At 36.9% G+C, this 13,016-nt stretch overlaps 1 protein-coding gene across 5 annotated transcripts in view; it reads right to left on the reverse strand.

The window, feature by feature from the left end:
• Nucleotides 1–13,016, reverse strand: part of ECI2 (enoyl-CoA delta isomerase 2) — a 132,032-nt gene that overhangs the window by 35,593 nt on the left and 83,423 nt on the right. For 2 of the 5 annotated variants that reach the window (XM_056823375.1, XM_056823376.1), the window contains exon 1: nucleotides 9,466–9,597. The exons of 1 other annotated variant lie outside the window; for it this stretch is intronic. In XM_056823375.1, coding sequence (XP_056679353.1) covers nucleotides 9,466–9,530 — 65 coding nt within the window. In that variant the 5' untranslated portion in view covers nucleotides 9,531–9,597. Of the gene's footprint in view, nucleotides 1–9,465; nucleotides 9,995–13,016 lie in introns of those variants that run through there. 2 more of the 5 variants (XM_001368045.5, XM_007488022.3) reach the window with 2 other exon arrangements.

Raw genomic sequence — 13,016 nt, forward strand, 5'->3', positions numbered from 1 at the left:
TCCAAGTCCAGCAATCATTCTACATACTTCACCCCCTACCTGCTGTAAAAATGGAGACTTGAACCCCAGACTTCAATTCCTAGAAGTCCTTGGCCACTTCCCAGAATGCTTTATAACCTCACCTGAATTCCCACCTAGGTGGAGAACAGAAATTGTATTTAAACTGACTCTCCGCCTACTTCGGGTCTCTCCCTACTTCCGCTTCCAAAGACACTCCTCTCTCAAGATGTAGTGTAAGTGAAATTGAATGGGCCTTTCGGCCCTCCTAGGCACGTGCTTTCTTATTTTGTATTTTCTTTATTTCTTAATCTTTAATAAACCTCATAAAATATAATATTTTTAGCAGAGAAACTAATTTTAACTGCTACACTGCCTCTACAGAAAGGTTCTTAGCTTTTTTTTTTTAGTTAATGGTCCCCTTAGTAGCCTCGTGAAGTCTTTGGGCCCTTTTTCAGAATAATGTTTTCAAATGTATAAAATAAAACACATAGAATTACAAAGGAAATGAATTATATTGAAATCTAGTTATTAAAATATTTCTCTTTTTTTTTTATAATATATTTTATTTGATCATTTCCAAGCATTATTCGTTAAAGACATAGATCATTTTCTTTTCCTCCCCCCCACCCCCCATAGCCGACGCGTAAGTCCACTGGGCATTAGATGTTTTCTTGATTTGAACCCATTGCTTTGTTGATAGTATTTGCATTAGAGTGTTCATTTAGAGTCTATCCTCTGTCATGTCCCCTCAACCTCTGTATTCAGGCAGTTGCTTTTTCTCGGTGTTTCCACTCCCATAGTTTATCCTTTGCTTATGAATGGTGTTTTTTTCTCCTGGATCCCTGCAAGTTGTTCAGGGACATTACACCGCCACTAATGGAGAAGTCCATTACGTTCGATTATACCACAGTGTATTAGTCTCTGTGTACAATGTTCTCCTGGTTCTGCTCCTTTCGCTCTGCATCACTTCCTGGAGGTTGTTCCAGTCTCAATGGAACTTCTCCACTTTATTATTCCTTTTAGCACAATAGTACTCCATCACCAACATATACCACAATTTGTTCAGCCATTCCCCAATTGATGGGCATCCCCTCGTTTTCCAGTTTTGGGCCACCACAAAGAGCGCAGCTATGAATATTTTTGTACAAGTCTTTGTGTCCATTATCTCTTTGGGGTACAGACCCAGCAGTGCTATGGCTGGGTCAAAGGGTAGATATTCTTTTGTCGCCCTTTGGGCATAGTTCCAAATTGCCCTCCAGAATGGTTGGATCAATTCACAACTCCACCAGCAATGAATTAATGTCCCTACTTTGCCACATCCCCTCCAGCATTCATTACTTTCCTTTGCTGTCATGTTAGCCAATCTGCTAGGTGTGAGGTGATACCTCAGAGTTGTTTTGATTTGCATCTCTCTGATTATAAGAGATGTAGAGCACTTCTTCATGTGCTTGTTAATAGTTTTGATTTCTTTATCTGAGAACTGCCTATCCATTTCCCTTGCCCATTTATCAATTGGAGAATGGCTTGATTTTTTGTACAATTGATTTAGCTCATTATAAATATGGGTAATTAAACCTTTGTCAGAGGTTTCTATGAAGATTTTTTCCCAATTTGTTGTTTCCCTTCTGATTTTAGTTATATTGGTTTTGTTTGTACAAAAGCTTTTTAGTTTGATGTAGTCAAAATTATTTATTTTACATTTTGTGATTCTTTCTATATCTTGCTTGGTTTTAAAGCCTTTCCCCTCCCAAAGGTCTGACATGTATACTATTCTGTGTTTACCCAATTTACTTATGGTTTCCTTCTTTATGTTTAAGTCACTCACCCATTTTGAATTTATCTTGGTGTAGGGTGTGAGGTGTTGATCTATTCCTAGTCTCTCCCACACTGTCTTCCAATTTTCCCAGCAGTTTTTATCGAATAGTGGATTTTTGTCCCAAAAGCTGGGATCTTTGGGTTTATCGTATACTGTCTTGCTGAGGTCGCTTTCCCCCAGTCTATTCCACAATTAAAATATTTCTAAAACAAACCTATGACTTTATTTTACCAGTGTGCTTGATGTTGTGGGAGATACCAAAGAAATATAGGACATTGAACTAAGAATGTCATATATATCCACAGCATAAAGCAGAATATAAGACAGCAGCATAGTCAGTACCCAAAGAAGAGAATGATCTCAATGGGCTAGAATGGTCAAAAGAAGGATGAGTAATTTTTGCAAAGGCACAATGGCTTCTCATATAGGAAATCAAACTGATTCTATTTTGTAACTGATTCTATTCTGTATCACTCATGATATTCTATATACTGCCGATATATTAAAAAAATATTTATTCTTTAGTTCAGAAGCTCAGCTTTTTTTCTGAGTTAATTAAGTTTGGAAGTTCAGAAGTTCAGTTTTATTGTTAATTCATTGTTCTATTCTTGTGTCAAGGAAATCTGTTATCCTTGAAGGATACAGGTGGATGCCAGGGAATCTGGTCTATTAACTCTGTAAAACTAACTGTCCTTCAATCAAGCCTGGTCTGTTATCACTGTGACACAAACTAGCCATGTAGATGGATACCACCAATGAGTTTTCTTTAGCAACAAGATGGAAGGAGGGGTTGTTGCTAGGCCTGAATTCCATATTTTCAGTCAATCATATATTGCTTTCCCCATCTATGATGCTGTTGCTGTCTAGATTTTGGATGTTCTCCCTTTTGTCTGTAAAAATAATCTGTCAACATTCAGAATCTTTTGGCTTACTGTGGAGCTAAAAGATTCCTCCTACTGGTAATTGCTAGTAAAGGAAGAGCAAAAACAGAGATTAAAAATTATAAACCAATTTTACTAATGAATATTAATGCAAAAATACTAAATAAAACACTAGTTAGGAGGCTATAACAATATATCACAAAAATTATACATTCTGATCAAGTGAGACTGACCAAGCGAGATTTATACCAGGAATACAGAGCTGGTTTGATATAAGGAAAACTATTAACATAATTGATTATGTCAATAACAAAATCAAAATAAATTAAGATTATATCAATGGTTGCAGAAAGAGCTTTTAACAAAATATAATACTCATTCCTATTAAAAACACTTGAAAGCATAGTTATAAATGGATTTTTCCTTAAAATGATAAGAAGCATCCAACTAAAACCACCAGCAAGCATCTGTAATGGGGATAAGCTAGAAGTCTTCCCAATAAGATCAGGAGTGAAAGAAACTGGGATGCCCATTATCACCAATATTATTACATATTGTATTTAGAAATGATAGCAACTGCTGTCAGAAAAGAAAAAAAATCAAAGGAATCAGAATAGGCAATGAGGAAATAAAACTCTCTCTCTTTGCAGACAATTTGATGGCATACTTAGAAAATCCTAGACGTTCAACTAAAAAACTAGTTGAAATAATAATTTTAGTAAAGTAGTGGGACCTAAAATAAACTTGCATAAATCATTGGCATTTCTATATATTACCAACAAAGGAGAAAGAGCAAGAGATACTTCATTTAGAATAACTGTAGACCATATAAAATACATGCGAGTATGCCTGCCAAGACAAACCCAGGAATAATATGAGCATAAAAATAAAATACTTCTTATACAAAATAAGGTCATTTTTAAAATAAGTGGAGAAATGTTAATTGTTCATGGATAGGCCAATCCAATGACAATTCTATCTAATCTATTCATTCAGTGTCATTCTAATTAAACTACTAAAGTCAATCATTTTATTAACAGAACAAATAATAAAATTCATTTGGAAGAATATTAGGTCAAGAATATCAAAGGAATTAATGAAAAAATATAAAGGAAGGAGGTATAGTAGTAACAGATCTTAAACTATAATTATAAGGTACTAATTATCAAAACTAATTGGTACTGGCAAAGAAACAAAATGGCAAACCAGTAGAACAGAATAAGTATACAATATACAGTAGTAAACGATTATATATTAACCTCATATTTGATTAACTCAAAGATCTAAGCTTTTGGAATAAGAATCATTATCTGATAAAAACTGCTGAGAAAACTGGAAAGTAAGTCTGGCAGAGACCAGTTATAGGTCAATATCTTACATCATTTACTAAGATAAGGTCAAAATGGATTCATGATCTAGGCATAAAGGAAAATATCATATGAAAAGCAGAATAGGGAACATATTACTTATTAGATTTATGGGTAGAAGAATTTATGAATAAAGAGATAGAAAGCACTATGAGATGTAAAATGGATAATTTTGATTAAATTAAAATTTTGGTACAAATAAAACAAATGTAGCCAATATTAGAAGAAAAGCAGTAAGTTGGGGGAAATTTATCAGTTTCTTAAATAGAGGCATTTAATATTTAAAATATAGAGAAATTTGTAAAATATATAAAAATATAAACCATTCCCCAGTTGATAATGGTCAAAAGATATGAACATATGGATGAAGAAATCAAAGCTATATATAATTATATAAAAAATGTTCCAAATCATTCTTGATTAGAGAAATGCAAATCAAAACAATTCTGAGATATCCCACTTATCAGACTGGTTAAAATGATGAAAGGGAAGAATGACAAATATCGGAAGGGACACTAATATATTGTTTGTAGAATTATGAACTGATTCAACTACTTTGGAGAACAAGTCTATAGTTATGTCCAAAGAGTTAGGAAACCATGTATACTTTTTGCCCAGCAATACCACTATTAAGTTTATTTCCTAGTGTGATTAGGGGAAAAAGAAAAGAATCTCTATGTTATAAAATATTTATAACAGCTATCTTTGTGGTAGTAAAGAACTAGAAATCAAAGGTGTCATCAATTGTGGAATGGCTAAAGAAGTCGTGGCATAACATTGTGATGGAATACTACTGCACTGTAAGAAATGACAAGCAGGTTAATTAAAAAAAAAAACATGGAAAGACATGAAATTATGAAGAGTGCAAGAAGCAGAGCCAAGAGAATATTATAAACAGCAATAGATATATTGTTAGAAGAATGATTTGTGTTTACCTCCAGAAAAAGGACTGATAAACAGAAATAAATAAGGCATAGTTTCATATATACAAATATCTTTTTGTCAAATGATGCCTTCCTTCTTCAATGGAGGGAGAGAAGGAAGGGAGTTAACTGGGTATTTTAATGTAATAAATAAATTTAAATTAAGAAAAAAAGAGCATGGTCACATATTACCTATCATATTTACGGATTAAAAAATGTATGAATATACAAGAGAAAGGGAGTATTGTGGGATGTAAAATGGATTAAAAAGGGCTTATACAAACAAAACCAATGTAGCCAAGATTAGAAGGAAAGCAGAAAATTGGGGGAAATTTTTTATAACCAATTTCTCAGATAAAGGTAGAACTGAATCAAATTTATAAAAAGGAGTCATTTTGCAGTTGATAAATGCTCAAAGGATATGAACAGGCAGTTTTCAGAAGAAATAAAAAGCTATAGATAGTTGTATGAAAAATTCTCTAAATCACTATAAAGGAATGCAAATTAAAACTGCTGGGAGGTATCATCTCATATCTAACAGATTGGCAAAAATGATAGAAGTGGAAAATAACAAATTCTGGAAGGGATGTGGAAAAATTGAGACACTAATATATCAATTGTGGCATTAGGAACTGGTCCAGCCATTTTGCAAGGCAATTTGGAATTATACCCAAAGAGTTATAAGATTGTATCTACCCTTTGACCCAGCAATACAACTTTTAGGTCTGTTTCCCAACATGATCAAGGAGAAAGAGAGAACCTATATGTTCTAAAATATTTATAGCAGTTTTTTATGTAGTGACAAAGAACTGGAAATGGCAGGGTGACCATCCAATGAAGAATGGCTGAATAAACTGTGGTACCTGTGCTGCAAGAAATGAGGAGTAGGTTGATTTTGGAAAAACATGGAAAATTATTGTATGAAATAATACAGAGTGAAACAAAAACCAAGAGAACATTGTATATAGCAACAGCAATATTATTAAAAGAATAATTGTGAATAACTAAGTTATTCTAAGTAATGTGATTACTCAAATCAACTAAAAGGACTTTTGAAAGAAAATGCTAACCACCTCTAGAGAAAGAATTGATCCATAGAAGTATGTATTGTATAGGCCCACCTATATAGCTATATCAAATATTGGCCTTCTTTAATGTGGAGTTGAGAGGGGGGAAGACAACTTGGAACTTAAAATGTAAAAAAAAAAAAAGTTAAAAAAAATAAGACTGATTGCTATCTTCTTTGTCAATTCCCTGCCTTGGTTACTCAACTGCAGACCTCAGATGCAACTTTGAGCTGAATCCATGCCATAGATTAGCTATTCAACTCTGTCCTACTCCTGCTGCAGGTCAGTCCAAGCTGGATCTGCATCTTCTCTCTGAAGCTGGAGCAGCCCAATTACTGGCTGGCTTCTGTTCCTTCTCCCTGTAGGGACAGAATGTCAAGCCCCATCCTGCTGGTTTGAATCCATGTCTATTCCTTGACACCAAAAAAGCCCTAGTTTAGTTCCTGGGCTGGACTGTTTTCCAGGCTGGACCCCCTTCTCAATATCTACAAGTCTTTAACTGTCTTCCTCTGTAGATTTGAACTAGAAACGTGACTTGTGGTTTTTCCTTGTATTTTCCAATCATTATTTGGCCCAGTGTTCCTCCTAGATCTTGGTTAGAATAAAATGTGAGGGAAATCTGAGCTGTACTGGAACCTTCTATTCTACCATCTTTGCTGATTTTACATATTAAACAGAGGAGTCTGACATTTTTAAAGTTAGAGACAAAAGGGAAACTTCTTGAAAAGAGGAGTAGCACTGTTGAGTTTGTGCTTTAAGAATATTTATTTGCAAGAAAACATCTAATGCCCAGTGGACTTACGCGTTGGCTATGGGAGGTGGGGGGGGGAGGAAAAGAAAATGATCTATGTCTTTAACGAATAATGCTTGGAAATGATCAAATAAAATATATTTAAAAAAAAATAAAATGTAAAAAAAATGAAAAAAAAGAATATTTATTTGGCAGCTGGGTAGAGTATGAATTGGAGAGGGGAATATTATTGGGAGGCTGCTTTGATGATAATAATAATAATAATAATAATCCAGGTGAGAAATTATGTGGACAAGTAGGGTGGTGGCTGTTTGAGTAGGAAGCAGAGATAATGCAGAAAGAGAATTGCTAAAACTCAGCAACTGGTTATATGATGGAAGACAACAGAAAGTAAATCATTTAGGATGACTGTTTTCATACCTGAAAACCTTCAAGGATGGTGGTGCTCTCAAAAGGCAAGGGGAAAGCTGTCATTTAAGCCACACTACTTAGCCTTATTGCTCTTCTGTCTTAGAATCAAGAACCAATACACAGTATTGATACAGAAGGTAAGGGTTTTTAATTTTAAAAAAATTTAATAGAAGCAAGGAGATTAGGACAAAGATTGGATTTGGGTAATGCCTTTTTCTGTTCTGTTTTGAACATGTTGAGATTGAAGTGCCTACAGGACATTCAAGTGGAAATATTTATTATAGGCATTTGGAGATAGAGATATGAAGCGCAGGAGAGAAATAAGAGACAAATATAGATTTGAGAAGCAGTTGAACATATGAGAGCTGATAAGATCATCAAGAAAGTATGAAGGTAGAAGAGAAGTAGTTCCAAGACAGAGTCCCTGCATGTGTCCATACATGGTGAACTAAAAGCATGAATAATGTTCAAACAAAGTGAAATGAGAAGGAATGGTCAAATAAATTGGTAGAGGGAGAATTGGGAAAGAGTGGTGTCACAAAAACTCAGGGAGGTGAAGTTATTCAGGAAGGGAAGTAGTCAACAATGTCAAAAGTTACAGAAAGGTAAAATCTGACAAAAAAAAACAACAACCCACCATTGGATTTAGAAATTAAGAAAGCATTGGTAACTTCTCAAAGAATAATTTCATTTGAATGATGAGATCTGAATGAATCCAGATGGAAAAGAATTGAGAGGTGAGTGTGATAGGAGGAAATAGATAACAAATGTAGTGCTTTTTTCCTAGGAGTTTGACTATATGAGAGGGAAAACACAATAATTTGAGTCTTTTTTTTAAACTTAGGAAATATGAGTGTACAAGCATCAGGGAAGGAGCCAGGTGATAGAAACTGATGATTAAAGAAAGGAGATAAATAGAAGGGCGACATCTCAAAGAAAGGAGGGGATGAGTTTATGGGTGTAAATTAAGGGGTTGGTGTTAGCAAGAGGAAGGCTACCTCTTCTCTAAAAACTGGAGCAAAGGACTGGAAAGAATAGAGAAAGAATTTTATGGAAGAAACCAAAGCCCAGAGGAGTTCAATGTCTCACCTGGGGTTGCATAACTTGTCTGTAACAGAATTTCAGGGTTGAAAGGGGATCTCAGAAGCCATCTAGTCAAATCTGTACCTGAACAAGAATATGTTGTACTGGGGTAGAAAGATGTCTTGGTGGGAGGGGCAGCTGGGTAGCTCAGTGGATTGAGAGTCAGGCCTAGAGATCAGAGGTCCTAGGTTCAAGTGTGACCTTTGATACTTCCCAGCTGTGTGACCCTGGACAAATCACATAACCCCCTTGCCTTGCCCTGACCACTCTTCTACCCATACCAATTCTATGACAGAAAGTAAGTGTTTTTCGTTTAAAAAATAAAACAAAATACACCTGACCCTTTCCATCCTTACCCCCCCCCCTTAAAAAAAGAAAAAAAAATTTTTGAGAGTTACTACAAGTCAGAAATTTTGTAATTAGAACTAAGGTGAACAGCCTGTGTTCATACAACATCTGATTTGAGGCGAAAAGAAAACAAACAAGTAAAGCTGAGCAGACATCAAAGTTCCTTAACTTGGATCTGATCTGTACCCAGATACTAGAGAAGACACAACTACTCTGAACCAGTCTGTAAAATGGGGATGAATAATATTGGAACGGTCTCTAATTGAGAGTCAAATGAGTTAATGCTGGATAAGTGCTTTGTAAGCCTTAAAGAACTGTAAGAAGGGGGAAGGGGGGGGGAGGAAGAGCGAGTGAGAGGAAAAGGAGTGAAAACAAAGAGTTTGAGAAAGTAAAAAGAAAGAGGGGGCGGAAAGAAGAGGATAAGAAGGCGAGGGAAGAGGAAGAAAGGATGAAAGAGAAAATCAGTGAGCAGGAAGGATAAAGGAGGGTGGAGGAGAGGACTGGAAAGGAGTACAGATTTACCCCCGCATTCGCCAGATCTAGGATGAGTAAATCGTGGGTACTACCTGCCAAAACACCTCTAAAAGATGGGATGGCAAACGCGAGAAAGGGTGGTGACTCCGAGATCAGCGGGAGCCTGTGTCAGCCGGATTATGAAGTGTCTCCCTAGGAATTCACCTTCCGGCTTTTGCACACACACACACACACACACCCGGCCCTTTAACCAGGGTTACACGTCCTCCAAAGGTAGGGGACGAGGGCAAAGGGTATGTAAAGAGGACTCCGGGTCTGGGGCAGGGACTTCTCCCGAAGCTTACCTCTTCCAGAGACTCCCCGGAATAGGCGGCCGCCAGCGCGCAAGCTGAGATATAGCCGAGATCATGCCGTCCAGCCTGGAAGCAGAGGCAGCCTCCGAGAAAGCCCGGAGAGCGGAAAAGCGGCACGGAATAATTTCACTTACCCTCGGGGCTCCTCCTCCTCCGCCTCCTGCTGCCCCCTCTACGCCCTCGAGACTGCTGGGGATTGGGCAGGGTGGGGTAAACCGAGATGAAACTGGAGAGGTATTCCACAGAGCCCCGGGCTCCTTGGCTGCGGGCAGCTACCTTGGAGATGGTCTTCGACCCGTGGCCGCAGGCCTCACTGCGGACCGTGAAACGGAACTTGGATAGGGCCAGACCCCCGGGGCTGGGGGCGCTTCGACTGCTTAGATAGTATTTTAGAAGGAAATGGATGGGGAGGAATTTGGTGCAAAAATCCCTTGCAGCAGCCGGGTGATGTCTAGCGCTCTGGTGCTTATAAAGTTGTTGTCAGTCCTGGCTCGCGGAGAGGAAGTGAGTATGAGAGTGAAAGCGTGTGCGTCGTTATCTAAGACCTCTCCTTCCCTGTACAGGATTATTTATTTATCTGGTGAGCTTGGAGTTTGTTCAGAGTTTGTGAACATTGGGCTTTAAAGCATTTGTTCCAATGAAAATTTGTGCTCAAGTCAAGGACATCTCCTCCCCATTCCCACAATTCCTCCATATCCCTCCGACTGTCAGCCGGCATTTAATAATCACTTCCTGTATGTGCCAGGCAGTAAGCGCTAAGATACCAGGAAATACACAATTATTCTTTTTGCCCGCCCTCAAAGAGCTCACATTTTAGTGGAGACACTATATTCAGACTCCCTCTTCTTCAGTTGTCCGAGGCTTTTAAAATGCCAGCTCAGAGAGCATTTCTTCTCTAACTTTTTGCTGATCACTCCCCATCCCTTTCAGAAACATGACAAAGAGTGGACATGGCAGGCAGCCCCCTAGGGGATGCTCAATAAGAGGGGAACACTGAAAATTCGTAAAACTCTTTAGAACGACAGATACATTCATTCCAAATGCCCATAGATACATATTCTGTGATGGCAGGATGCAGGTGTCAGTCATAGTGAAGGCAGAAAGCCTTGACAACAGTGGCAATCTGTTCCACCAATCTATTTTCCTATTTTTTAACTAGTACCAAATAGTGGGATAGACCTGCCAGCCCTCTTTCCTTTCCACTCTTCTTTTTTGTGTAAAATCTTGACCTTTTGTTCCTTCATATGACTTCAGCTATTATTTTTCTCTCTAATACTAATAGTTTGGTTTTTTGGCAATGAATATATAAATTAATTGGGATATTATATTTTGGGGGATTTTTAATTTTAATTAATTGCTCAGCTATGAGCAATTAATCTCACTATTTTTTTTTTGTATTTGACAAAACTATAGATATATGTAGTCTGAAAGGCTCTGTGTCTGTGGGCAACAGATTTAAGGACTCCACTGAAAAAGCCCTAAGATAGTGAGAAAGATCCAGAATGCTCTGAAAGCCCCACATCAAGGAACTTGGAACCAGTCAGAATAAGTGTGTCTTAGTGTTGGAAGGGCTTAGACCAGAATACCTGAGACCCAGAGACTCTGAAGTCCCTCATACTTTGTCCAGAAATGCAGCTTTCTGAACATTAAAGATCTAGGGGTATACCTAAATCCAAGGGCCAGATGTTATTTCAGAAACCCTGAGGACCCAGGTTAAGATCAAGCAGGCTGACTCCTTCTCTCCCCTCCCCCCCCCAAAAAAAAGCTAAGCAAGGGAATGAATAGCCTTGTTATGGAACAAAACCTGAATTCAGGAATTACGCTTAGAGACAGTAATAAATCAAAGAAAACACCAATCAGCGTAAAAAAATTATTGTAAATCTAAATATCTCTCAAAAGAAAGAGCAAATAACTCAGCAACAACTACAAGTAGTCAGAAAAAATTGAATGAAACTGAGATTTGACTGAAGATGAAACATGGAAATGAAACAAAATGAAAAATTTGAATGAAAATGAAACAAAAGCTTTAGAGGAAAGGACTGGAGGGGAATATGTAGCTTAGAATGAAGATGGTAAAATTTACAATGAATGCTCTAAAATTAGGGGAGGACAAACAGATGATAATTACCCCTTGAGCCAAGAAATATTAGAATAACATCAAAAGATTTTTAAAATAGAAAAATATAAGGTATTTGATAATAAAAATTACTAAAAGATATAAGAATTACAGACTCCATGAAAATCATGTTGTTTTTTTAAAGCCTTGATGTCATATTTTAAGAAATTATAAATGAAAACTTCCCAGATCTATTAGAACCAGGAGAAAAGACAGAAAGATTCCATTGATTACTCTCTGAAGGATACCCCAAAAGAAAAAAGTATTGTAAAACTTCAGAAAGAAGCAGTTCAAGTAATAAGGAATTATATAGTTAGAATATTGTCACAATACTGGGCAGCTTTTCCTAAAAATGAGACACCTTGGCTAAAGAGATAGGAAAACTGTTAAAGTCTAGAAAATAGAATAATAGAGTGCTTACAAAAAAGGTAATAAGCAAAAAAAAAAAAAAACAACCCTTCTTTGTTCTGTTGGAGGAGGGGAAGTTAGACATAGCATGCTGAGATTTGGTTTAGGTCTAAGCCCAAGACAATGAAGTTAAGGCTTGAGACATACAGTTATGATGTCAAAGAACAAGAAGGTAAGGTATAGTAACAATGGCAAAGTTTGCTTGTGACAAGACAGAGTTTGCCCAGCAATGAGTCTATTCTCATCCAGAGCTTCATTGGTTGGATGTGATTCCTACAGGTGCAAGTGTGCTCAATTTCAGAAGCCATTCAAATGGTTTTGACTAACAGACTGATAGCAGGAAAGTTTGAACTCAGGGTATTAGGACAAAGGAATGTTGTTATGTCAAATTCACGACCTGTCTTAATTGGATGAGATATGCTCAGGTAGGTCTTAGCCTGGAAACCATGAGAATTTAGAAGGCATTAGCAAGGGGGTGGCTTGGGGGTTTAATTTAGGGATTTTGACATTCCTGACACAACCAACAATAACTAACCCCACAAAGCTGAGTAAATCTTGCAGGGGAAAAGGACTTTTAATGGCAAAGGGAAGAGATGTCAAACTTGGCCCTCTGAACTACATTAAAACATAATTGGGAAAAGTTTAGCAAAATAAATAAAAATACAACATAGATCATGTTAATTTATAGTTTCCTAAGTCAATGTGATTTTGACCAGGGATCTGTTTCTATTTGAGCAGAGGATTTCTAGAATTTCTGACTAAAAGACTAGAAATGGAAAGGAACTTTGAAATTTAAACCAAATGCCCAGAGAAACATGGGTAGATAAATCAGTTGGAAGGAGCTATATGAACATGTAAAAAGTACTATATGCTCAATATATGATCACTATGATTATATATACATGTATGTATGAGTACTGTAAACCTCAAATTTCCTTAGACTTATAATTGTTGAAAATTTCACCATTGGGATATTTCATACTTGGAAAATTTCTTACTGATAGTCTATTGGAATGGG

Source organism: Monodelphis domestica, chromosome 3 (assembly GCF_027887165.1).
Source record: "Monodelphis domestica isolate mMonDom1 chromosome 3, mMonDom1.pri, whole genome shotgun sequence".
In the NCBI taxonomy this organism is placed as follows: Eukaryota; Metazoa; Chordata; class Mammalia; order Didelphimorphia; family Didelphidae; genus Monodelphis; species Monodelphis domestica.